This window comes from Primulina eburnea, chromosome 7 (genome assembly GCF_022965805.1).
Source record: "Primulina eburnea isolate SZY01 chromosome 7, ASM2296580v1, whole genome shotgun sequence".
NCBI lineage: Eukaryota > Viridiplantae > Streptophyta > Magnoliopsida > Lamiales > Gesneriaceae > Primulina > Primulina eburnea.
In genome coordinates, this window is record NC_133107.1 from 5,793,685 (window position 1) to 5,820,557 (window position 26,873).

General features: G+C 32.4%; 2 protein-coding genes and 1 long non-coding RNA gene across 12 annotated transcripts; 1 reads left to right on the forward strand and 2 right to left on the reverse strand.

The window, feature by feature from the left end:
* Positions 1-1,754: 1,754 nt before the first annotated feature.
* LOC140836061 (uncharacterized) lies at positions 1,755-2,482 on the reverse strand. Its single transcript, XR_012118969.1, has 2 exons — positions 1,894-2,482; positions 1,755-1,855 (listed from the first exon to the last, which is right to left on the reverse strand). It is a non-coding gene; the product is annotated as an uncharacterized lncRNA (long non-coding RNA).
* Positions 2,483-11,172: 8,690 nt separating this feature from the next.
* Positions 11,173-18,773, forward strand: LOC140836934 (pentatricopeptide repeat-containing protein At2g22410, mitochondrial). Of its 9 annotated transcripts, none has more exons than XM_073202815.1 (5): positions 11,173-11,466; positions 11,558-11,677; positions 12,376-12,607; positions 13,128-13,272; positions 16,483-18,773. In XM_073202815.1, the coding sequence occupies exon 5, from the start codon at positions 16,597-16,599 to the stop codon at positions 18,718-18,720; it is 2,124 nt and encodes a 707-aa protein (XP_073058916.1). In that variant the 5' UTR covers positions 11,173-11,466; positions 11,558-11,677; positions 12,376-12,607; positions 13,128-13,272; positions 16,483-16,596; the 3' UTR covers positions 18,721-18,773. The 9 variants fall into 9 exon arrangements, with proteins under 9 accessions (XP_073058916.1, XP_073058917.1, XP_073058915.1 ...); XM_073202816.1 differs by having other exon boundaries at positions 12,403-12,607; XM_073202814.1 differs by lacking the exon at positions 12,376-12,607.
* A 720-nt stretch (positions 18,774-19,493) lies between these two features.
* Positions 19,494-23,146, reverse strand: LOC140836933 (hexose carrier protein HEX6). Of its 2 annotated transcripts, XM_073202812.1 has the most exons (4): positions 22,873-23,146; positions 22,316-22,638; positions 20,536-21,073; positions 20,155-20,440 (listed from the first exon to the last, which is right to left on the reverse strand). In XM_073202812.1, the coding sequence occupies exons 1-4, from the start codon at positions 23,000-23,002 to the stop codon at positions 20,403-20,405; spliced, it is 1,029 nt and encodes a 342-aa protein (XP_073058913.1). In that variant the 5' UTR covers positions 23,003-23,146; the 3' UTR covers positions 20,155-20,402. The 2 variants fall into 2 exon arrangements, with proteins under 2 accessions (XP_073058912.1, XP_073058913.1); XM_073202811.1 differs by having other exon boundaries at positions 19,494-21,073; positions 22,873-23,145.
* Positions 23,147-26,873: the final 3,727 nt, after the last annotated feature.

The window sequence follows — 26,873 nt, forward strand, 5'->3', positions numbered from 1 at the left end:
ATAAAAATAATTAGGCTGTAATAAACTTTTTTAAATACTAAAAGTTTCTGTTTAATCTAAAAAATTATGAATGAAAACATTTAAAAGTATAATTTGCATAATTAATATTAATAAAAGGTAAATTTGGAATGTTGTAGTGATTTTTGAATTATAATTTTTTGTCAACTTTTAAAAATTGAGGGGTTAATATATTTAGATATGTAAAAATGTTAAGGGTTTTCATATTTATTTGGCAAAAACTTGTGTGAGACGGTCTCACGGGTCATATTTTAGACGAATCTATTATTTGGGTCATCCATGAAAAAATATTACTTTTTATACTAAGAATATTACTTTTTAGACGAATTAGTTGATGACGGCTCTAAGCGTCTTCAATATTAAAAACAAGAGTATAAGAATTTAATTATGTTAGGAAGTTTAGTAAAATGGTTATTGAAGTTCCCTATGCCACGACTGTTCTAATGATAAACACTTTCACCCAAGGATTGAGAAGAGGTGATTTCCTGATCAATTCTCTGGTGAAAAACCATCCGATCAGTTTTGATGAATTGTTGGCTAGGGCAAATATCATGTGAACGTACAACCTTAGAATCAACGAAATGTCCGGCTCATCAACCCGACACCGAGATCAAGGAGGTTGGATCCACCTGACTGATAGGAAAATTTGCTGCTTACACGTCTTTGAAAATAAGTAAATCTAGAGCCCTAGAAATTTGTGATGTGTGACAATTGGTGCAAAGAGCCAAACCAGGACTATCGAAGAAGAGCCCCTGAAAAAAGGGGGACAACGCACTTAGGTAAGGCCTGAACCATCATGGAAATCAACACCCGAAAAGTACATACTTGGCTGTTAAGATTGGAACTTGCACCTAACTCAACCCCAAAAGTTAGCTCTAAGGGGAGGATTGTCCAAGCCCCTCTCGCGCCCATGAATGAACATCTGGAGCGTGGAGAACGGATGGCCTAATTATAGGCAGTCCAACACATAACGGTGGAACCTGAGCTCTGATACCATGTTAAGATTGGAAATTGCACCTAACTCAACCCAAAAGCTAGCTCTAGGGAGAGGATTGTCCAAGCCCATATATACAACTCCTAGGTTATTTATCCAACCGATGTGGGACAATCAACACTGGCCGATAATCTAGTTCGGACCTAAGGACTTGGGTGGCGGAGCCACGAACTTGGCTCTACCCGAACTAGAATTTTAAACTCTAGAATCTTTAAATATTTTAAATTGATCTAACCAGACTAATGTCATATTAATCCAAACTTATATAAAATTTATATATAATTTTTTTTTATAAAAAAATCGGACCAACCCGGGCTAATGCCCAGGTATCATTGACTGTGGATCGCCCGTGGACGTGGAAAGGCTGCAGACACATGCAATGATGCCCTAACCATCTTAGCCATGCTAGCGAATTATGAAGTTGCCAAAATATTCGTTGATTTCGAGAGTTCCCGATATTGTTCATCCTACAAATTATATATTTAAAAGCTAAGATCAGGAGCTACAATCAAGAAATAACAATATAGCAAGGTAGAGCCTCTGATTTTAGAAAATTATATTTTTGGTCACACAATTTTTATTTTCATTTTTTCGTAATCCATGAATTTGTAATTTTTTTCGATTTCAGTAATTTTTCATCGAATTACTGACGCGCCATAAGAAAACGATGATGGCTCTAATTTTTCATCAAGCGTCATAGGAAAACGATGACGGCTCTAACTGAAATGCCTGCGAACATGCGAAATCAACAATGATCCTTCTCCCTCAATAGTATGATCAGAAAACGACTCATTAATTCATTAGATGGGAGACATGAACATAGAACTAACCATCTAAAAAAGGCTGATTCTAAAACTTCAAAAAAAAAAAAAAAAACATACTACAAATATTATCTGTTCATAATCAAATTTCTCGATATATATTGATCCATGCATGAATGACTACTATTCTTAAATTACATCACTTCAGTTCCAATTTTACACGAACTTACAAATATTGACCTCGGATCAAAAGGCCTATTGCTCCTGAAAATACATGCAGTAAACTAGTAATTTTTAGCAATCCAAAGGCTTACACTAGCTCGCTAGCTAGCAATTCAAGCCTTGGATGATCTGGTGGAAACCGGGAGAAATGGGGCCCGACTGCTTTGTTTGGGGCCAGTATTCTTCTTGGAACCCAGGCCGGATCTCGCCTTCGAATCCCGCAAATAACACATATCACCTTCACACACGTATCGACTACTCCTGCCGGCAGATGGCTCGGAGAAACAGCTCAATATGTAGGACAAAGTCACAGCCATCGATCTAAATGTGCGTATATTCTTGTTTTACCAGCTGCACTTGTATTCTATTTATTCTCCGTAACAACTGCGCGTTGCTACATATATATATATATATATATATATATATATATATATATATATATATATATATATATATAGTCAAAAGATGAATTTTCTATGATGGATGTTGATATTTAAACTATTATATTATATGTTCAGAGGTCAATATAAGGAGGCTAGCTTTATACGACTTGCTGATTTTTTGTGTTTCATGTGTTGTTGGAGTTTACACGTCTTTCTAAGAGCCTCGTGGTGATCATTAATTCTCAATATATATATATATATATATATATATATATATATATATATATATATATATATATATATATATATATATATATATGTTTATGATGGAGACATGCACACACACTCGAGAGGACAATTTTTGTCTCGAGGAAGCATTTTGTACGAAATATCTTTAAAAAATTTGTTTTATAATTATTGTAAAATGAGATAGTTGGTAAAAAATATTGTAATCAAGTTACTAATAAAATTAAGTATGTATCAAAAAAAAAAAAAATATGGAATTAAAAACATCTTATATTCAATCTAAATATCTATTATAATTGATTGTTTTATTTTGTTTTACTATATGGTCAAAATTTTGAACCACGTAGTACGGCCTTAGTTATTATAAGGTCAATATATATATATATATATATATATATATAATATAAATATATAATGGGAGTGTTGAAATATTATTTAAAATGTGAAAAAATATTTGTGTTGAAAATGTGAATGTTGAATGTTGAAAAATAGGTGTTGAATATTGAAAATTAGTGTGTGATGATGTAGGTAATGATGTATTTTATTTTTGGATTATGTGTAATGAAACTCTATAAATAGATCTCTCATTTGTGAAGAAAATCACAATTGAGTAGAGAGAAAAATATTATAAAGTGTGTAGTTTGTAAATTTTGAGAGTTTGAGATTTTTACTTTTTACCATAAATTTTTACTTTTTCACAACACGTTATCAGCACGAAGCTCTAAAAGTCCTACATATTTTTCCAAGCTCCAAACAGAAGAAAAAGGTAACAAAAGTAATTATATTTATTTTACTGTTATTTGTTTATTGTGTATTTATTTAATATACAATATAATGTTATTATTAGAAATAATAAAAATAAATTTTTCATAAACTTGTTATAAATCCTGGGAGGATGTTAAGACGACATCCCACACTCCCGGCAAGGGATACGACAAGTATAAAAGCCTATAAGGTTTTTAAACAAAATAAATTATGACAGTCATTATAATATTATGATATGATATATATAATTATTTAAACATGTCTAATATTATATATACCATATTATTACCATAAAATTATACAAATACATATATTTATTCTTTTATTCACCAACGGTCATAAACGGTAACAAAACGGCTAGTTTTTGCCCTATAAATATAATCTCTCAAACTCATTCAATCACCCCAACTTTCTCTTCTTCTCTAAAAATTATTCTTCATCAAATTTTCGGAGAAAAATGAAGATGACTTTCTCAAGGATATTTTTAATTATTTTGGTCATCATACTCACGAGTCTTGTATTTATCGGAGAATATCCTCCTCGTGCGTTTTCTTTATTTTTACAAATACTTGTACTTGTTGTTTATCCGTTACTTTGTATTGCAATATTTATTAACTGATAAAATGCATCGTAATTTTTTTAGTACCACCATGGCAAACTTGACAAAGCTCGAATTCATCGCTCTTGACATTACTGGGAAAAATTATATGCCATGGACTCTCGATGTAGAAATGCATCTTGAGTCATTAGGTCTAAATGAGACCATAAAAGAAAATGGCATATGCACATCACAAGAAAAGGCAAGAGCCATGATATTTTTGCGTCGACATCTCGACGATGGATTAAAATGTGAATATATGACTGAAAAAGATCCCATGGCTTTATGGAAGGGATTAAAAGAAAGATTCGAACAAATAAGGGAAGTTATACTTCCGATCGCTAGGGATGAATGGAATACGTTAAGATTCCAAGACTTTAAAAAAGTCAGCGATTACAACTCGGCGATGTATAGAATAATCTCGCAGTTGAAATTTTGTGGGCACGAGATTACAGAATTGGAAAAGCTTGAGAAAACATTTTCCACTTTTCACGCATCGAATATAACTCTACAACAACAATATAGAGTGCGTGGATTTTTGAGATATTCTGAACTTATCGCCTGTCTCCTTGTGGCGGAAAAGAATAACGAGCTATTAATGAGAAATCATCAAGCACGACCTACTGGTTCAACGGCATTTCCTGAAGCAAATGTCGTAAGCAAAAATGAATTTAAATCTGGCAACCAAAATCAAAGTTATAGACAAGATTTTGGTCGAGGACGAAATCGAGGTCGTGGTCGTGGTCGTGGTCGTGGTCGGGGACGTGGAAATAGTCGTGGTCGTGGACGCGGCCGTGGTTTTGAAAATAATCGAGATAGTTACTTCAATAACTCATCTCAAACGAACGTCCCAAATCATCCACCGAAAAGGCATCAAGAGAACATGAGTGTAAATGAAAATCACTCAAAAAGATTTGAAAGTTCTTGTTTCAGATGTGGTACTCCAGGACATTGGTCCCGTATTTGTCGAGCCCCTGAGCACCTTTGCAAACTTTATAAAGAATCAATAAAGGGGAAAGAAAAGGAGACCAACTTCGCTGAAAACAGTGAATCTTTGAGTAATTCAACTCATTTTGATGCTGGAGATTTTCTGATTGATTTCTCAGACAATGATCAATTTGCGGGTGGAATAAATATGTAAAACATTTTATTTTTCATGTAATTGTATGATAATATTTTATCGTGTGTTATATTTTGGCATATGTATTGTATTGTATTTTTATAAATGTATTGTCAGTAATTTTATTTCATTGCATATTTTTTTGAAGTTCAAATATGGAAAATACTATGAACAAAGATGAAGTTTGCATACCTGATAGTGGTACAACGCACACTATCCTCCGAGATAAAAGATATTTCTTGGAACTAAAACCAACAAAAACAATGGTGAATACAATATCAGGTCCTGTAGACTTGATTAAAGGTTGTGGTAAAGCACAATTTTTGTTACCTAATGGTACAAAATTTTTGATCAATGATGCTTTATATTCACCACAATCGAAAAGAAATTTGTTGAGTTTTAATGATATATATTCCCATGGGTATGATACTCAAACAATGAATGAAGGGAATGAGAAATATATGTGTCTTACCACATATAAATCAGGAAAGAAATATGTAGTTGAAAAACTACCAATGCTACCTACTGGATTGCATTATACATATATAAGTCCAATTGAATCAAACATGGTAATTGATAATTTTTCAATACTGATCAATTGGCATGATCGATTAGGACATCCTGGTTCAACAATGATGCGAAGAATTATAGAAAATACACATGGTCATCCATTGAAAGACCAGAAGATCTTTCAGAATAATAAGTTTCAATGTAAAGCATGTTCTCTCGGAAAACTTATTATAAGACCATCACCAACCAAAATCCAAACTGAATCACCAATGTTTCTTGAACGTATTCAGGGTGATATTTGTGGACCAATCCATCCACCATGTGGACCATTCAGATACTTTATGGTATTGATTTATGCCTCCAGCAGATGGTCACATGTATGTTTATTGTCAACTCGAAATGTTGCATTTGCAAGATTACTTGCTCAAATAATAAAATTGAGGAATCAATTTCCCGATTATACAATCAAGAAAATTAGACTTGATAATGCTGGTGAATTTACTTCCCAGACTTTCAATGATTATTGTATGTCTATGGGAATCATTGTTGAGCATCATGTTGCTCATGTACATACACAGAATGGATTGGCTGAATCATTGATTAAACGTCTGCAAATGATTGCTAGACCAATGATTATGAAAACAAAGCTCCCTATTTCTATATGGGGACATGCAATTTTACATGCTGCTGCATTAATTCGTATCAGACCAAGTGCATATCATAAATACTCCCCATTGCAGCTTGCATTTGGTAAAGAACCAGACATTTCTCATCTGAGAATTTTTGGATGTATGGTGTATGTGCCTATTGCACCACCACAACGAAATAAAATGGGACCTCAGAGAAAGGTTGGAATTTATATCGGTTATGATAGTCCATCGATCATTCGATATCTTGAACCTCAGACAGGCGACGTGTTCACAGCACGTTTTGCTGATTGTCATTTTAATGAGGAAATCTTCCCAATGTTAGGGGAAGAACAGAAACATACCGGAAAGGAAATTACGTGGTATGTATCATCATTGTTACATATGGATCCAAGAACAAAACAATGTGAAAATGATGTACAACAAATTGTACACTTGCAAAGAATAGCAAATCAAATACCAGATGTATTTGCAGACACAAAAGGGGTAACTAAATCATATATACATGCTGCAAATGCCCCTGCTCGAATTGAAATTCCAAAGAAACAAATTGAAAATACTCATGATGTCATTAAACGCCTGAAGCGTGGAAGGCCAGTCGGTTCCAAGGATAAAAATCCTCGAAAAAGAAAATTCATAGAGAAACACGATGATCACAAAATAGAGAATGATGTTCCTGAGGAAACACATGATGATCACAAAATAGATAATGTTGTTCCTGAAGAAACACATGATGATGAAAATGTTCTGTCAGAACCACAAACTGACGAGAATCGTGAAATATCTATCAATTACATTAATACTGGAAAAATATGGAACCGAAAAGATATAGAAGAAATTGATGATATATTTTCTTATAATGTGGCAATCGACATCATAAATGATAATGAAGATCATGAACCAAAATCTTTTGGTGAATGTAAAAATCGACAGGATTGGGTAAAATGGAAAGATGCTATCCAGGTTGAATTGGATTCGCTAAATAAACGTAATGTTTTTGGACCTATAGTCCTTACACCTGAAGGTGTAAAACCTGTTGGATACAAATGGGTTTTTATTCGAAAGCGAAATGAGAAAAATGAAATAGTAAGATATAAAGCTCGACTTGTTGCACAAGGTTTTTCTCAAAGGCCTGGAATTGATTATGAAGAAACGTATTCTCTCGTGATGGATGCAATTACGTTTCGGTATTTGATTAGCTTGGCGGTATCTGAAAATTTAGAAATGCGTCTTATGGATGTTGTTACAGCTTACTTATATGGATCACTTGATAGTAATATATATATGAAAATCCCTGAAGGATTTAAGATGCCTGAAGCACAAAGTTCAAAACCCAGGGAATGTTATTCTGTGAAATTACAAAGATCATTATATGGGTTAAAGCAATCAGGTCGAATGTGGTATAATCGACTAAGTGATCACTTGATGAAAAAGGGATATGTAAATAATTCAATATGCCCTTGTGTTTTCATTAAGAAAACAACATCCGGATGCGTAATTATTGCTGTATATGTTGATGATTTAAACATCATTGGAACGAATAAGGAAATTCAAGAAGTTGTGTCATACTTGAAGGAAGAATTTGAAATGAAGGATCTTGGAAAAACCAAGTATTGTCTGGGTTTACAAATTGAACAAAAAGAATGTGGAATGTTTGTTCACCAGACAAATTATACAGAAAAGATCCTTAAACGTTTTAATATGGATAAAGCAAATCCTTTAAGTACTCCAATGGTTGTTAGATCATTAAACATAGAAAAAGATCCATTCCGTCCATGTGAAGATGATGAAGATATTCTTGGTCCAGAAGTACCATATCTAAGTGCCATCGGTGCCCTTATGTACCTTACAAATTGTACAAGGCCTGATATATCTTTTGCCGTAAATCTGTTGGCAAGATTTAGCACATATCCAACAAAGAGACACTGGAACGGAATTAAACATATATTCCGTTATCTACGAGGAACGACAGACTTGGGACTTTTGTATTCAAAAGATGCTAATTCAAGTATGATTGGTTATGCTGATGCTGGATACTTATCTGATCCATACAATGCACGTTCCCAAACTGGATATGTATTTACTCGTGGAGGCACTGCAATTTCTTGGCGTTCACAGAAACAAACGCTCGTAACTACTTCATCAAATCATGCTGAGATTATTGCACTACATGAAGCAAGTCGTGAATGTGTGTGGTTAAAATCAATGACCCAACATATCCAAATCTCATGCGGATTATCATTCGATGAGAAACCTGTGATACTATATGATGATAATGCTGCATGTGTTGCTCAAATGAAAGAAGGATATATAAAAAGCGACAGAACTAAACATATTCCTCCTAAATTCTTCGCATTCACCAAGGAGCTTGAGAAGAATAAATGTATTGATGTTCGTCACATTCAATCAAGTGAAAACTCATCAGATCTCTTCACAAAGGCACTTCCTACGTCAATATTCAGAAAGCACATATATAATATTGGGATGCGCAATCTACGAAATTTGTGAAGAATTGTTCATATCAACATCAGGGGGAGTTTACGTGACTGCACTCTTTTTCCCTTACTATGGTTTTTATCCCAATGGGTTTTTCCAAGTAAGGTTTTTAACGAGGCAGTACAAAACACGTAATGAAGACATCATCGTATCATGATCATCATCACAAGGGGGAGTGTTGAAATATTATTTAAAATGTGAAAAAATATTTGTGTTGAAAATGTGAATGTTGAATGTTGAAAAATAGGTGTTGAATATTGAAAATTAGTGTGTGATGATGTAGGTAATGATGTATTTTATTTTTGGATTATGTGTAATGAAACTCTATAAATAGATCTCTCATTTGTGAAGAAAATCACAATTGAGTAGAGAGAAAAATATTATAAAGTGTGTAGTTTGGTAAATTTTGAGAGTTTGAGATTTTTACTTTTTACCATAAATTTTTACTTTTTCACAACAGGGAGTTCATTGTACCATTTTTCCTGGTCCGGCAGCACCATTAATACTAATTAATGAAACGATTGATATATTACTCATAGGCTTATTTTTTTAGTATATTTCGTATATACTAAAAAAATCATCGAAAAAATAAGATATTTTTATCATTATTTAATTCATTCAAAAAAAATGGTGGAACACTTCCCAGGACTTTGTTAAATATAGTTACATATCGGTAAAATACAAGAAAAAAATGTAACTAAATGTATAAATTGTACTACTTAGTACTTATTTTGGACGCCAAAAAATAAAGCAAAGTTTAGTCTTCATTCAATAATTTAGGTTTTTTTATCTCCTTTTTTAGCCCAATAACCAACCAAATGTTGGTTATTTGACACATATTTTCTTCTATGTTGCTAACATGACGAGAATAAAATTTTTGTTAGATACATTAAAATGAGAAAAAAATAAAATAAAACGACAAAAGTTTCCTTGATTTTTAAAATATTAGATGTTTTTCTCCTTTATTTTTAATTTGCTCGATTTTAATGTCAATAATATAGACTTTATTTTCGTCATATGAGGCATGCAAGAGAGTATCAATATCATATAAGCAATATTCAAAGAGTTTAATGAGTTTGACCGAAATATAAGAACATTAGTTATTTTATACAAACAAAATAATATAATTACACCAAACAATAAGTTAAAAAAAAAATGAAGACTCACTATTTACAAAAATCGAGGTATATCAAATTGTTTGTAGTTTTACTACAACAAAAAATCAGAAACTCACTTTAAAAAAAACATAAATAGAGGTATAAGATATGTTTTCCTGGCCTTACGAATTTAAATGATAAAATAACACAATAAAAACTAAAGAAACTTGCGAAAATTGAAGATACATACATCTCTCAGCACCCAAATCCTAAATAAACCAAAATTTCTCAATGAAAAATGCCGATTTTAACCTCTATATATTGATGTGTGATGTTTTTAGTCTTGTATGTTTCTTTGAATAAAAAATTAGTCACGTAATTATTTAATATTATTTTTAATCAATTTCAGTCAATATTATCAAATAATGTAATTAATGACTAATATCATTATTAAAACTTATAATTACATTGTTAGTTAACATATATATATCTCGAGATTTTTTTAAACATTTCAAGTAGGTCTCTTGTGAGACGATCTCATGAATCTTTATCCGTGAGACAGATCAACCATACTGATATTCACAATAAAAAGTAATATTCTTAGCATAAAAAATAATATTTTTTCATGGATGACCCAAATAAGAGATATGTCTCACAAAATACGACTCACAATATTATTCTTAAATTTTGATAAGATTAGTGAAATTGACAATTGGCATTTCGTCTTCCTCAATCACATGTAAGATTTGAGTAAGAATTGACACAAACAAATATTAACAATAAGAACTTCATCTCAAACAATCTGTAACACAAAATATGGAAGAAAAAAGAAACTTCCACGGTGGATCGTCCGAAAGTGGTGACTTGCTTTGTTTGGCAGCAAGGACTCAGCAGCAGAGAAGGCAGGCTGAGTTTGGTTTTCTTCATTTGACGATCAAGATCGAACTTATGTTATTAAAACTAGTAGAGGTCACTAAATAATCAGATCTTTCTAAAACACGAGTGAGTCTCATGTGAGACCGTCTCACGGATCTTAATCCGTGAGACGGATAAGATCCGTGAGACGGATCAATCCTACATATATTCACAATAAAAAGTAATACTCTTAGCATAAAAAGTAATACTTTTGTATGAGTGCTCCAAATAAGGGATCCGTCTCACAAATACGACCCGTGAGACCGTCTCATACAAATTTTTACCCTAAAACATTTCCACCGATACTAGCACATTGGTTCTCGAACTTGATAATCCATGCGAAAACTTGGGAACATTTTGCGAGATTTAGAGAATTTGGATACAAAAGAAATTTAAACGAACCCCTGAACTTCCTTTAATTACATCAGTACCCCTGTACTAATAACTTATAAGTGGACCGTGCGCCACATCCAACCCTAAAAACACACCAACTTGCGTATAAGTGCGATTGAAGAGAGCTCAGTCCATTTCCAGATTTCAATTTCAATGTAGCAAAATTGTCTATCGAGAGGAAAGAAACACCGAATTCTCAGAACATCATTTCGATTTCCTTGATGTAGAATCGAACAGGAAGCTAACTCTAAACTCTTTGCACAATCGAGCTCCGAGCAGAGGATAGCGAAGTGAAACGCGGGTGAGTATGAGAATTCGATTTGATTCCTTATTATTTTATAGCGAAATGAACCAACATTTCTCAAGATTATTTCTCTGATTGAGGTCGGCAGTTTCCGCGTATTCTCCGAAAATTTAGTGAATCAATCACAACTGTTTGGAGTTATGTAGATCGATATTTGTGCTCAAGGGGTTGAAATAGTGAGGGGTAGAGGATCGAACTTTAGCGGGTGGTAAGCATCGATTCTCATTCGTGTTACCGCTATATGTATTCGAATACTGCTGCTGCGGTATAGTTAAAATACGTATTCCAGATTTAATGGTAACTTATTTTAGTAATTTAATGGTGTATCTTACCCATAGTTGTCAAGGGCGTAAGGCGCACCGAGGCGCACAAGGGCTCTGGAGCCTGAGGCGCAAGGCGTAAGGTGAGGCGCGCGCCTTTCCGAAGCAAGGTGCACATTTTTAATTTAAAAAATATATATTTATCTTAGAATAATATATTAAAATATGAAATAATTAAGTAATAATGTCACACAAAACAAAAATTAAGTCACGTTGTTGGCTTCTATAATTTTGTTGCAGTCTGCACACTTCTGCTCTTGTCGCCTTCTATTATTTAATTTGTGAACTGGGCTGCTAGGGTTTGGGGTGGGGTTGGGACTTTTACATTTTAAGTTACTATAAAAAAAAACAGAGAAGTTGAATATTCAAAATGTAACTTCTCTGTTACTGAATTTTTTTTAAAAAAGCAATCTAAGGCGCGCCCGAGAACCCTTCCAACGCCTGGGCTCGCCTTTGTGAATCTTTGCGCTTGGGATTGCCCCAGGCGCAACGCCTGCGCCTGGTGGCGCCTCTCGCCTTGAGGCGAGAGGCGCTCGCCTTTGACAACTATGATCTTACCGCATGGTCTTATACTTTTCTCGTTAAGTTTTCGGACCACTTTTGCCTGGAGCAGTTCCAAAATTGTCACCGACTGCCAGGATTCATTCGACAACCAACAAAAGGAGTTTAACCCCGGCCCCTCTTCTTTAAATTCGTAGTTGGATAGCCTCCGATATGTTATTAAAGAACTAGGATGAGAGGAGATTTTAGCAGCGGCTATCATTGTTTTAGTTAAAGCAACACCCAAATAGCCTAAGTGCAGGCCGAGTGAAACTAAGGTATGAAATAAGGCTTGAATTGGCATATAATTATGATGATTCTATAACTTTGAGATAGCGGTGAAGGCTAAAGAGGTATAGATTGGGTTTTGGGTTTGCGCATTAGTGAAGATGCAGGTCATTGGTAGTCTGCATTTAATAATTTAATAACAAATCAAATTCATGAATATGTATAATGATGGTCAAATATTTGCTAATTAAGTACTGGTTCCAGATTGGTTTAGCTTTGATAAATTGTGGACTTGATTAGTGTTATATGATAAGTTGTGCAAGTGATAGGACTACACCTCTTTTTTTCATTTAGGCGCTTGGGACGAAATTTATAGTAATTGGAGTTAAAAAGAGTTGTCACAATTTATCGGGATAATACATAATTATGTCTATATAGTGTGCTCTTCCCCATTTTATTCCTTTAGTTTCACATGTGCCATTTAAGTCCCTCAGCTGTTACATTATGTCCCACAAACGTCCTTGATGTTATCTCGGTCGTTAACATCTGACAAACTTCACGTGATTGCAGTATCTCCAAATTAAAAGAAAGAAAAAGCCCTAGCCCTAATTCCATTTTGCACAACTTGTGAGTTGTCTCTCACAAACTGAATATTTCTTCATCGATCACGTAAATGACGTCGAGGAAAGTATCACGAGAATCTCCATGGACAATTGTAAGTGCACTCCCTGTCTATTTGTACTTAATTTGCTGTTCCGATGTGTAATCGCTCCTAGCTCCCCGAGCATAGCAGATTCACACATATATGATGGTAACCACTTTTGCCTGGACCATAGCAGATTCACACATATATGATAGTAACCACTTTTGCCTGGACCATAGCAGATTCACACATAATAGATAATAAAATTTCACTTTAGTCCATCGATAATGATAAAAAAGACTGTAGATGCGTGTGCAGAGTAACTAGTATATATTATGGTTATGATGGAGACACACACACATATGGGCATTCTGGTGGACAATTTTTGTCTCGAGATAACGTCTTAACGAGTTATTTTTAAAAAATCATTTTTTATAGTTGCTGTAAAGTTGAAATGGTGGGAAAAAGTATCGTAATTAAGTTACTAATAAAACTTAGTATGTAATAAAAAAAATTATGGAATTAAAAATATCTTATATTCAATCTAAGTATCTATTATAATTGGTTGTTTTATTTTATTTTACTATATGGTCAAAATTTTGAACCACATAGTACGGCCTTAGTTATTATAAGGTCAATATGTGTGTCTCTATATACATATATATTACTGAAACGATTGATATATTATAAGGTTAATACTAATTAATGAAACGATTGATATATTACTCATAGGTTTTTTTTTTCATATATATTAAAAAAATCATTGAAAAAATAAGATATTTTTATCATTATTTAATTCATTCAAAAAAAAAATGCTGGAACACTTTCCTAGACTTTGTTAAATATAGGTACATTTTAGTAAAAAAAAAAGAAAAAAAATTGTAACTAAATATATAAATTGTACCACTTATTTTGGATGCCAAAAAAAGAAAGCAAAATTCAGCCTTCATGCAATAACTTAGATTTTTTTTATTTATCCTCCTTTTAGCCCAATAACCAACCGAATGTTGGTTATTTGACACATATTCTCTTCTATGTTGCTCACATGACGAGAATAAAACTTATGTTATTCACATTAAAATGAGAAAAAATAAAATAAAATGAAATTTTTTTCTTGATTTTTAAAATATTAGATGTTTTTCTCCTTTATTTTTAATTAGATGGATTTTAATGTCAATAGTATGGACTTTATTTTTTGGATATGAGTCATATAGGAGAGTATCATTGTCAGATAAGCAATATTCGACAAGTTTAATGACTTCTGACCGAAATATAAGAACATTAATTATTTTATACAAACAAAATAATATAATTACAGCAAACAATAAGTTTTAAAAAAATGAAGACTCACCATTTACGAAAATAGATGTATATCAAAGTGTTTTGTTGTTTTACTACAACAACAAAAAAAATAAGAAAACCACTTTTAAAAAGACGTAAATAGAGGTATAAGATATATTTTTCGGCCTAATCTACGCATTGAAATGATAAAATAATACAATAAAAACTAGCAAAAATTGCGAAAATTGAAGATACATATATCTCTCAGCACCCAAATCCTAAATAAACCAAAAATTTCTCAATGGAAAATGTCGATTTTAACCTTTATATATTGATGTGTAATATTTTTAGCCTTGTATGTTTCTTTGAATAAAAAATTAGTCATGTAACTATTTATTATTATTATTATTATTTAAAATGAATTTCAGTCAATATTGTCAAAATAATGTAATTAAATGACTGATATTATTATTAAAACTTGTAATTACATTGTTAATTAACGTATATATCTCGAGATTTTTTTAACCACATACTTATCAAAATTTAAGAATAATATTGGTGATTAAATTATATGACTTTAGGTTGGAATGATTAAAATTGATCAAAAAAACATAATTATATGAATATTTTTTATTTAAAAAACATACATGACTAAAAATTTCACACTCAATACATAAATTAGTAAAATTGACAATTGACATTTTGTCTTCCTCAATCACATGTAAGATTTGAGTAAGAATTGACACAAACAAATATTAACAATAAGAACCACATCTCAAACCATCTGTAACACAAAATATGGAATAAAAAAGAAACTTCCACGGTGGATTGTCCGAAAGCGGTGACTTGCTTTGTTTGGCAGCAAGGACTCAGCAGCAGAGAAGGCAGGCTGGGTTTGGTTTTCTTCATTTGAGAGAAAATCGATTTTGGGGCATAAACTTGATTTCGGGATTTTTGCATCTGACCGTTTTATTTAAACCTAAATGGACGGACAGACCGGGATTTTTTGAATTGACGATTAATTATTGGTGAATTATTTTAACCCAAGTTAGTAATTTGAATAAATTTGGAAATAAATACGAGTTCATTGTTGAGGTAAAATTAATTGCCTCAGGTTTGAGTACTCATGGAGCATTTGGGACTTTTTGAGATTTTCTGGAATTTTAGTGATTGATTTGATGTACGTATAGACCGGTTTCACTCGAAATTTAAGGCTCTGAAGATTAACGTTCTTAATTAATTTGATCTTTAGAAAAAAGCTTCAATGCACATTTCATGTTCAGTTTTTGTAGATTTTTTGCTCAGTATGGCTAGTTTAATGATGTTTTATGACCAGAAAGTAAAGAGGTTATATTTTACCTTTGTTTATTAGAGCAAACATGAAAATGTAGATTGTCATGTAAGATAAGGTTTTTTCCTCCTGAAGAACACTAGTGACTATATTTCATAAAGAGGTACTTCCACATCTGCTGCTTAGATAGTGTTATTTTTTTAGTGCATGGATATCTTCACAATTTAGCTTGATGTGAGAAAGAACTTATTAGGGACGTTGATCTTGTTGATAAAAGAGTTTCGAACACCTTGAAAAGCACTTAGGAAGTTTACCATAGGAATCTGGAAGTTGCTTTGTTTGTGGATGTAACAGATATGTCCATAATACATTTAGTTTAAACATTCATTGCATTATAAGCAAAAAAATGCTCTATTAAATGAGGGTTTCTTCTCCTATCATGATTGGAGTTGTTCAAGAATACAACTGGGTGGATTTTATTGTTTAGTTGTTGAAGATATATTGCCATAAGATGTGGTCATATTCTACACAATGTATGACTTTCTAGCCAAAAGACTTGTATGACTCTCATTCATTTTCTGTTATCTCTTGAATATTTGTGATGGATTCTTTGCAGCCTAAATATCTAATGTGTACATGTCAATATCATGCCTCATAAAACTTTTCTTCCTTTACCATGCAATTTAAATTTCTATTTTGTGCAACTGCAGGAATTTAAGCTAAACCTACTGTGGCATATCAGCACCAACACCCAACTGTTATTCAGAAGGTAGCTATCCTACTCGCACAAACATAATTTTGGCCTATCACTTGTCGCAATTTTGATGCTCGGTTACTTCCTCAAATCACCTCAACATTGTATTCTCAAGTCCTTATATCTGCACCCAAAACTGTGTTCAAATCTTCATAATCACTTTCTCTTACCTCGAAGAAATAAACCTAAGAAACAACTTTCCAAATCCACCACCAGTGGCTGGAATACAACTCATGGATTTGTCCTTTCAAACCCCACTCTCTCTCTTCTTGAAGCGAAATGCAATTCCATGATCCACCTCAAGCAAATTCAATCCCAAATGATCATCGGTGGACTCATTTTAGATGGGTTAGCTTACAGCCGCTTGGTAGCCTTTTGTGCTCTCTCCCCAATGGGTGATCTTAACTATGCTAAAATGTTATTGTCAAAAATGCAAAAACCTAATGCATTTTCCTGGAATATAACCATCAGAGCTTTTAGTGAAACGTCAAACGCATATGAAGCTTTGCTTTTGTACAAACAATTGTTTCTTTGTTTAAGACCTGATAATTATACTTTTCCTTTGCTGTTTAAAGTTTGTGCGAATCTTTTGCTGTACCATATGGGGCATGAGATTCTTGGGCATGTGTTAAAACTGAATTTTGTAGGAGATATATTTGTGCACAATGCTTTTCTTCATTTCTTGGTGTCGTGTGGAGAGTTGGATGCAGCCAATAAGGTGTTTGGGGAAAGTCCTGTGAGGGACTTGGTTTCTTGGAATTCTCTGATTAATGGCTATGTTAAGAGTGGGAATGCTAAAAAAGCTTTGAAGATGTATAGGGAAATGAAGATGGAGGGAAGTATTAATCCTGATGAGATTACTATGATTGGAGTAGTCACAGCATGTGCACAGGTGGATGATCTGAAGCTTGGACGCGAGTTCCACCGGTATACAAGGGAAAAGGGGTTAAATATGAGTGTCCCACTTGCTAATGCCCTCATGGATATGTATGTGAAATGTGGGGTTCTTGAGGAAGCCAAGACAATATTTGAGAGAATGGAGGATAAGACTGCGGTGAGTTGGACTACTATGATAGTGGGATATGCAAAATCTGGCCGTCTGGATGTTGCTAGGAGATTATTCAATGAGATGCCGGAAAAGGATGTTGTCCCATGGAATGCAATGATTGGGGCTTATGTTCAAGCACAACAAGGCAAGGAAGCATTGTCCTTGTTCCATGAAATGCAATCCATGAATGTTTATCCTGATGAAGTGACTATGGTTAGCTGTTTATCTGCCTGTGCACAACTTGGAGCACTTGATGTTGGAGTTTGGATTCATCATTACATTGAAAAACATAACCTATCTCTAAATGTTGTTCTTGGAACAACACTAGTCGACATGTATGCGAAATGTGGTAATCTTGCAAAAGCATTCCAGGTTTTCCTTGAGATTCCAGGCAGAAATGCATTAACTTACACAGTTATGATATGTGGCATAGCACTTCATGGTGATGCTCAAGATGCTTTATCTTGTTTCCAACAGATGATCGATGTTGGCCTAATGCCTGATGAAGTAACTTTTCTTGGGGTTTTGTCGGCATGTTGTCATGGAGGTCTGATTGAAGACGGCCGCAGGATATTTTCTCAAATGAGCTCCAAATATAAAGTTCCCCCAAAAATTAAACACTATTCTTGCATGGTGGATCTTCTTGGTAGGGCTGGTCTTTTGGAAGAGGCTATGGAACTTCTTGGAAGCATGCCCATGGAAGCAGATGCTGTTGCTTGGGCAGCCATGTTTTTTGCTTGTCGAATCCACAAAAACATCGAGTTAGGAGAGAGAGCTGCCATGAAACTTCTCGAGCTGGATCCTTCTGATAGTGGAACATATGTCTTAAGTTCGAATATGTATGTGGAGGCGAATATGTGGCATGAGGCTAGGGAGGTGAGGAAGATGATGCGGGAGAGAGGAGTAGACAAGACCCCTGGTTGCAGCTCTATTGAGATCAGTGGAAACGTGCATGAATTTATTGTTAAAGACAAGTCACATTCTCGATCAAATGAAATTTATGAATGTTTACTTCAGTTGGCTAAACAAATGGAGGTAGTAGATTCTCTGTCGGGATGTATGGACGTAGAAATCGTGGAACCATTTAATAATTATTTGAGCTTACCATCGTTATTATTTAGTTTAACTGTGGATGATAGATTATGACTTATGATCAATTGTAATTTGCTGTTTTAATCATGTTGGCCTATTTGTATGCATGCAAATTTGAGAGATTAATTAAAAACTGCAGCACGATATATTTTTCTTCCTTGTGGGCAGTGAGGGCACAGATTGAGAAATGATCTTCTCAAAGTTTTTTGTGTGATTTATAATATTCCGACTAAACCATATCATTCAATGAACGTGATAATGTTATTTTTAAAATTTGAAATTTTTTTAAAAAATTTAACGAGGTTATTGACCAAATTTTCTTGCCGAGCTGCACATGCACCGTGAAGTACCATGGACTGGATAAGCGACACACATGTACATAGTCAAAGATACTTGATGCATATAAGTTTTTAGGATTAAGCGCTTATATATTATTCAACGTATAACTTTATTTACTTACACTTGTGACAACATATAATACATCTATTTGGGTGCCAATTGGCGGGTTGTTATGCTAATGAGTCTGAGAATATGCGTGTCTATCTGATGGTGATGTCTCATATCTCTTAGAGATAAGTCTAACTTTTTCTCTATCGTCGGTCCAGACCTCAGCAGAGACAGACAGTATACTTGTTAAATATAGCGCCAATCTTTTACAACCCCACCTAACCAACCAAATCAAGCGACACAACGTCACCAGTTTGACGCACAAACTTTCTATCACTAATCTCAGTAGTAACTATCACATTTTTTTTTTATCTCACCCTCGTTTCCAAATTCTACCATTTCCATACACCAAAAAAAAATTTAATATATCACAAGAGTAATTTTGTTCGAAAATCAAAAGTTTCTTATTTAATCCATAATAAAAAAAAATCATACCAAACACGATACTATTTATCATAATATATTATATTTTTATATCAATCAATTTTTTTTTATCATTTACGTACTAATCATTCAATAATTTAATTCTACTGACCAAACATATATACTATCTATCCTTATATACTAAGTTCTCATCTTTTCATTATACATACTTCACTATCTCATCCCATACCCTATAATTGAATAAATTATCCTTTTTTATTTATAATTTTCTAGACTTTTTCCACATTTGCTGAAAATGCACAGCATCACATCTAAGATAATACCTAAAATTTGTAGAAGGCTAGACACCAAATTTTCCCTCTGTTTAAGATCATGGATGACATAAAATTTATTTTATCATCTTATTTTTTTATGAATGCCTGATATCATTTTCTCCACCAGATGCCAATTCTTGAATAGAAAAATCAGACCAGTATATGTATATTTCACATAATTTTCAAAGCTCCTCCATCTTCTCCAACACTTGCCCATCAAATTCCCCCACAATCCTCTTCCAAAACCAATGCTCTCTCCAAATCCTCTCCATCTGTTCAATAGGCAAATTCTTGGTCTCTGGCAATAACAGATACACAAACACTGTCATAATAGCAACCCACCCTCCAAAGAAGAAGAAAAGACTAGCCTTAAAATGACACAACATTGACAAAAATGTCTGCCCCACCACGAAAGTGAATAAGAAATTCACTGATACCGTAATACTTTGCCCCGCTGATCGAATTTCCAACGGGAAAATTTCACTCGGAATCAGCCACCCTAAGGGTCCCCAACTCACCCCAAAACCAGCAACATATACACTTATCAGCAGTATAACTACATAAGCATACCCTTTACTCAGCCCATTGTGATCACCTAGTTTCGCAGCCATAAGTCCTCCGACGAGAATCTGCGAAACGAGCATTATCAAACCACCTGTAACTAACAGAAACCGTCTCCCTACCTTGTCTACTATCATCATGGATATGAAGGTCGTCACGATACCTACTAAACCGGTCAGTACATTGGACATGAGAGAAGCACTTTCGCCAAAACCAATGGTTCGGAAGAGTATTGGGGCGTAAAATGCTATCACGTTGATCCCCGTTACTTGTTGGAAAAATGGGATAGCTACCGCCATGACGAACTGTGGTCTGTATTTTCTTTGTACGATTTTCTTAAACGGGCTTTTGATCGTTCTCGAAACTTCGCTTGCTTTGATGAGGTCGTCGAACTCTGCTTGAACATCATGCGTGCCACGCACTTTTTGAAGCATGTTTTTCGCTTTCTCGTGGTTGTTCTCCCGTTGGATGAGGCTGTTCGGCGTTTCGGGGAGGAAGATTGCTCCGAGTGTTAGAGCTGAGGCGGGAACTGCTGCCATGGCTAGTGATATTCGCCATCCCCAACCAGCTTTTATCTTTTGTACCCCATAGTTGATGAGGTTTGCTGCCAAGGCACCTATGCCTATACTGAACTGGAAGCCGTTGTTGAAAGCTCCTCGATACTTGGATGGTGCCATTTCAGACAGATACAATGGGACAGACTGTTGTAACATTTCATGCACAATAATATCAAATTAGATTTTATAAAACAATGAAATAATTACAAAAAAAGTTACTAAAATCATTATTTCTTTAATTTACTATAAATTATTACCTTAGCCTTTTCTTTTAATTTTCTAAACTCTTTAATGTCATATATATAATATTCACTTAATTATTTGTTAATCAAATAATACGATTCATTTGACATGGAAATCTTATACAATAATCATCAAATAAATCGACATAAATATTCATATTATTCTAATAAACTTCTATTATCATACCATTTGATGATATAATTCTGATTTTAAACTTAAATATTTGATTGAAATAACACTGTTAAAGTATATTTTCATAAAAAAAAAAGTTAAGATCTAAAGCTTATTATTTATAATTTTAAACTTTTTTTAATATAATTTTTCAACCTTTAAAAGTTCTTAAACATGCACTAATAGGAGAATTATTAACTTATCATTTTATACTAATATGTTTTGGCCAAAACTTATGTTAAAAATGAAATATTCCAATAATTATGAAGCTAGTTTAAATTACCAATTTCCACCTAATGCCCATATCTATAATTTAACACTGCACTTGAGAAAAAACTAATCTTAAAGAAAGAACTAGAAAAAACCATCTAAAAATTGTATGAATGAGAAATTATGATTTTGTTTAAAAGTTTAAAACTTGCTTTAATATTCCAATTAAATATGATAAAGTTTTGATTTCACCTTGCTAATGCTTCCTGCATCGCCCACTCAACGTTTTTTTTTAAGGCCGGTGAATTTTTTTGTTTTATTGCACATAAAATTAGTACAATGCTACTCCTCTGTTTTTATGTTCAACTTTTTATGAGTTATTTGATTTTTAAATATTACTCTTATATGTATGCTAGCACTATATTAGCATTAAAATTCTTGTGACATCGTTTTATGAATCCGACCAAGCTAATGAAATACAAAAACTCATGTGAAACGTATCAATTTTGTGAGACAAATATTTTATTTAAGTTACTCATGAAAAATATAATTTTTATATCAAAAATATTATTTTTTTATTGTAAATATGAATATGATTGACTTTTTTAATGATATCGTCTTGCAAGAGACTTATTTCTGATGAACAAATATTATTTTTTATATAGTTAAATCCAGGTAATTTAGATATAACTTTTAAAATCAAATAAAAAAATTTAAAAACGTGATTAATTAATTGTTCCCATGAAGAAGAATATGGCTAACCTGGTTTGCAAAACCGACGCCTACTCCAAGCAGAACTCGTCCAAGAATCAGCATATATATGCTAACAGCGGCGCCGTTGAGGGCTGCGCCGGCGAGAAAAGCAGCGCCCCCGACAAGAATCGTCGGTCTCCGGCCATATGCTCCGGTCACGGACGACGCGAAAAAGGAAGCAATCAATCCTGCTAAATAAAGCGAGGATGTAAATAATGTCAACAGTTGGCTGTCAAATTTGCAGTAATTGCTAATCTTGGTGTCCTCCTTCATCCTCCTGTACACTTCTGGGAAAAACCTTTTCAAGAATGATCCCATGGAAGTTACTCCGCCTGAAAAATCACAGAAACTGTCTCAAATTCGCCAGCCGGTCCTACCTTGTAATAAGATACAATCCAGCAAGCTAAGGGCAGACGTGAATATCACATCCCTCCCCAAAACTATACACCAAACATATCTATACATATTTTCTAGAAACATTAATTAAAGAACCTGGAAATTTTCAGAAAACATTATAAGCACTTGATAATTCAAACAATATTTTCAAGAAACTAATTTTCCGGAACCTGAAACTCCAATATCATAGCCAAAGATGACTCCTCCCATGGCAGCCACCATACAAGACAAGACCACAAACGATGTAATCTTTCCATTGTACTGTCTTCCTTCTGTCCGAACTGCAAATCCCACTGCCATACCTTAATTTCTTCGAATCTTTCAAGCACGATTAATAGAGCGGAAAATGGTGAAGGGAGTTCGAAATTTCCTATTCATTATTAGAAGACGAGATTTAGATGTTTGTCCAGCCTACAGAAAGAAAATCAACAACTTATGGTCCACTTGTTTTAAAAATGTCTCACTGATATTTGTCTGATTATCCATTCATATTCTTGGATTTTTTATGATATTTTTCACTATTAAAAACCAGAAAAGTCCCACACTTTTTTAGTCAAAGATCCTAAGTATTTTATTGGAAGGATAGTTTTATTACACCGTCTGGCATGTTCTTCTTGTTTAACAATAATAATTAACAGTATCCCAATAAATCTTTGAACGGATGTTCTATATTTTCTTATAATCTTTTTATGATTTGATTCCCAATTATTTATATTAATATAATATTAAAAACATATATTTTGGTCTTTGAAAATGATCTATCTCCTTAAATATGTATACACGAGTGAATTTCTTAAATATTTAATATTATATAGATATAGTACCCTGATATAAATATTTTGTTAGAATGGATAATTTATATTTTTCTCTAAAATTTTCTTCTGTGTGGAATTTTTGACTTTTAGTCAAACAATAAATAATAAGAAAATGAATACGTGTCCAATTTAATTTGAGGCCAAAATTCAAACGTCCCTCATATACTTTTAAGATTATTCTGAAGTATTTTTCTCTATATAATATAATCAAATGTTAATATTCAGATCATCAATATATGTATCAACTTAAATAAAAATATAAAAGATATATATGATCTAATGATATTAGAATAATCAGAGAAACACTCTCAATATAACATAGATTAACCCGACTTTTGATTCAAGCTTAACACGATCCTTGTACTTTTGGTTGCCCCACATCATTCAATTAGGTAAGTTGTGAAGGTAATTAAAGGGAAATATGACAACTTTTCCGTTTTCAGGTAAATATATGTATACACGTCAATTTTTTAAGTGAAGATCGTAGAAATTAATGTTTCTGAAACTTTATCCAAACCGGGTTAACAAATTTATCCATTTGAATTAAAGAAATAAAATATAATTTTTGCAAAGTCGATGATGATTATGATTTTACCAATGTTACATCTAAAAAGATGCGACTAAAAGTAAGGATGACAATTTCCTACGAACTCGACAGAGAATCTGATATTCGACTCGAATAAAGAGGATATGAAGGAGATTTATTATCCGATTAAATAAATAAGTAATTGATTATCGAGATTTTCAGGTATGGGGTGGAACATATCTTAAAGAATCCTACACATATCGGACTCGAATACACGATTAAATTAATAAATATTTGATTTTTAGCTACAATGTAATTATAGTATGCTTTTCATGTGGAATGATAATAGTTGGATGAACGGAAGAAAATTATTAGTATATTGTTGATTTTATTTTTATTGGATACTGATGTTAGGATAAATTATTTCTAATATTTTGTTACTTTTTTATAATGTTTAATTTCCTAATTTTTATATTTTTTTCCTTATTATTTTAAAAAAATTAGTAAATTTCAATAGCTTACTCGAAATAATTCAAATTTGAAAAATGCAATTTATAGGTGATAATATGATATTTAGGTATGATAAGTATATACAATCCTTTGATGGGTATATAGATATAGTACCCTGATATAAATATATAGCGGATGAAGATGAGTATGCTAATAAATATAATAAATGAGGATGGAAACACATGATCTGAAATCATACCCAAAGTCAACCTATTGTCATCCCTAACCAAAATGCACTGTAGTCAGGAGCCAATCAGCCAAAAAATATATTTATATGTGTAGATATATATCGGTTTATATATATAAAAAACAAATACATAACTTATTGCATTGTTAGGGATAATGCCTTTAAAGCATTGTAATAAGCAATTTTTTATTTGAAAACGACATTTATTATTTAACATATTTACATGAAAATGTTATTGTCATGAATATCATAGCAAAATCCCTAGTTTATTGGATGTAACCATAATTTTAGTATATATATAAGAGTTATATATACAAGGGGATTAAATTAAATTATGAAGAATAAATTTAAATTAAGTATGTGATGAATTAATTAAAGTAGAGATCTTTGAATAAAGCATCACTAATGCGACCCATAAACATTATGAATGTGACCGTCTTATCCTGATCGTCGATGTTAGGACATCTAGATAGGGGTATTTTATATTTAATATGATTATGTACGACTTGTACCGATTTAATTAGTTATTTCATAATAAATTTCGTTGTTACTATGAAATTCAAATTAAATCATAAAGATGATTATATATGGACAAATATCAATCCTGAAGTGATTAGAAACTCATGTTCATTTCATTATGATTCTTAATTTGCTTGTTTAAAGTTTGCGATTGTGCATTCTTAATACTTGAATTTTAGATTATTTGAAATGAATGACTGAGAATATGAATTCACATACGTGGAATCCATTCCTTTTTGCGAGAAGTAGAAAGACGATTCCCTCATTTGTTAATTCTGGAACTGAGTGTTGGGCCCAACTATTTTATAATTAAGTTATAAATTGAACCACTCACTAGTGAATTAATGGTAAATGAGGATAAGAAGTAATTGAAGAAGTAAACGAAAAATTCCTAGCTTCAGTTATGAATTGTCTATGGAAGATTAATCTATATGTAATGATTATATCAATGAACTACTCAATTTTGTAGATTAAGATATTCTATAATGAAGAAGAGTGCAATTCCATATTTTTAGTGGAGTAATTATGGAATTAATAAATTAAATAAATTAATTAAAGAGTATAATTAGTTATCCAATTTATTGGAGATTCTAATTATAGGTCCATGGTCTCCGATACATCTTTCTAAATTAATGACGAGCTATAAATGCAATTTAGAAATCATATTTCCATAACTTCAAATGCTTGGAGATAAATATAATTAATGATGAGATATTATTATATTAAATCATAAAATGAGATAATTATAGATTTGGATTAGTATGTTAATACACAAAAGTTGTTAATAATATATTTAATTTATTGTGAATAAAAATTAGATATTATTTAATAGCTAAAAATAAGTTAGAATGAGATTCTAATTTATTTTGATAAGATTCTAGAAATCTTATGACTTATGAGATATTAATTATATTAAATTATAATATGAGATAATTATAGATTTGGATTAATATGTTAATACTCAAAATTTGTTAATAATATCTTTAATTTATTGTGAATAAAATTTAGATATTATTTAATATCTAAAAATAAGTTAGAATGAGATTTTAATTTATTTTGATAAAATCCTAGAAATCTTATGACTTTTAAAAGGAGTTTTAAAAGACTTGAGATAATACAATTCAAATCAAATCAAATCTTTTGGCCATATCCTAAATAAAATGGCAGATTTTTTGGAATCCCAATTAGATTATGATTTGGACTACTCATTTGAATAATTATAAATAGGATCTTAGATGGTCTTTTGAAGTGTGAACTTTTTTTTATACTTTTTCATGAGTTGAAAATATAGTAGAGAATAAAAATAATAACTTTGATTTTTAGCATTTGGGTTTTTAAATGCTCACACACTGCTGTTGATAAAAAGAATCGTATTGGAAGGCTGACGCATATCAGATTCGCGAAAAAGAAAGGGAGGAAACTACAGAAACTACAAGAGGTTAGTTTTCTAGTAAAAATAGTTTTGTTTAAATTCATCATTAATTTATATTCATATGCTCGATTATAATTTATGAAATTTTGTAATCGCTTCCGGTGTGTTTCGATTTGATCGAAAATAGATTTTTATAGCCATAATATTTCTAGAGGTTATATAAAAAATCCAACACTATTGAT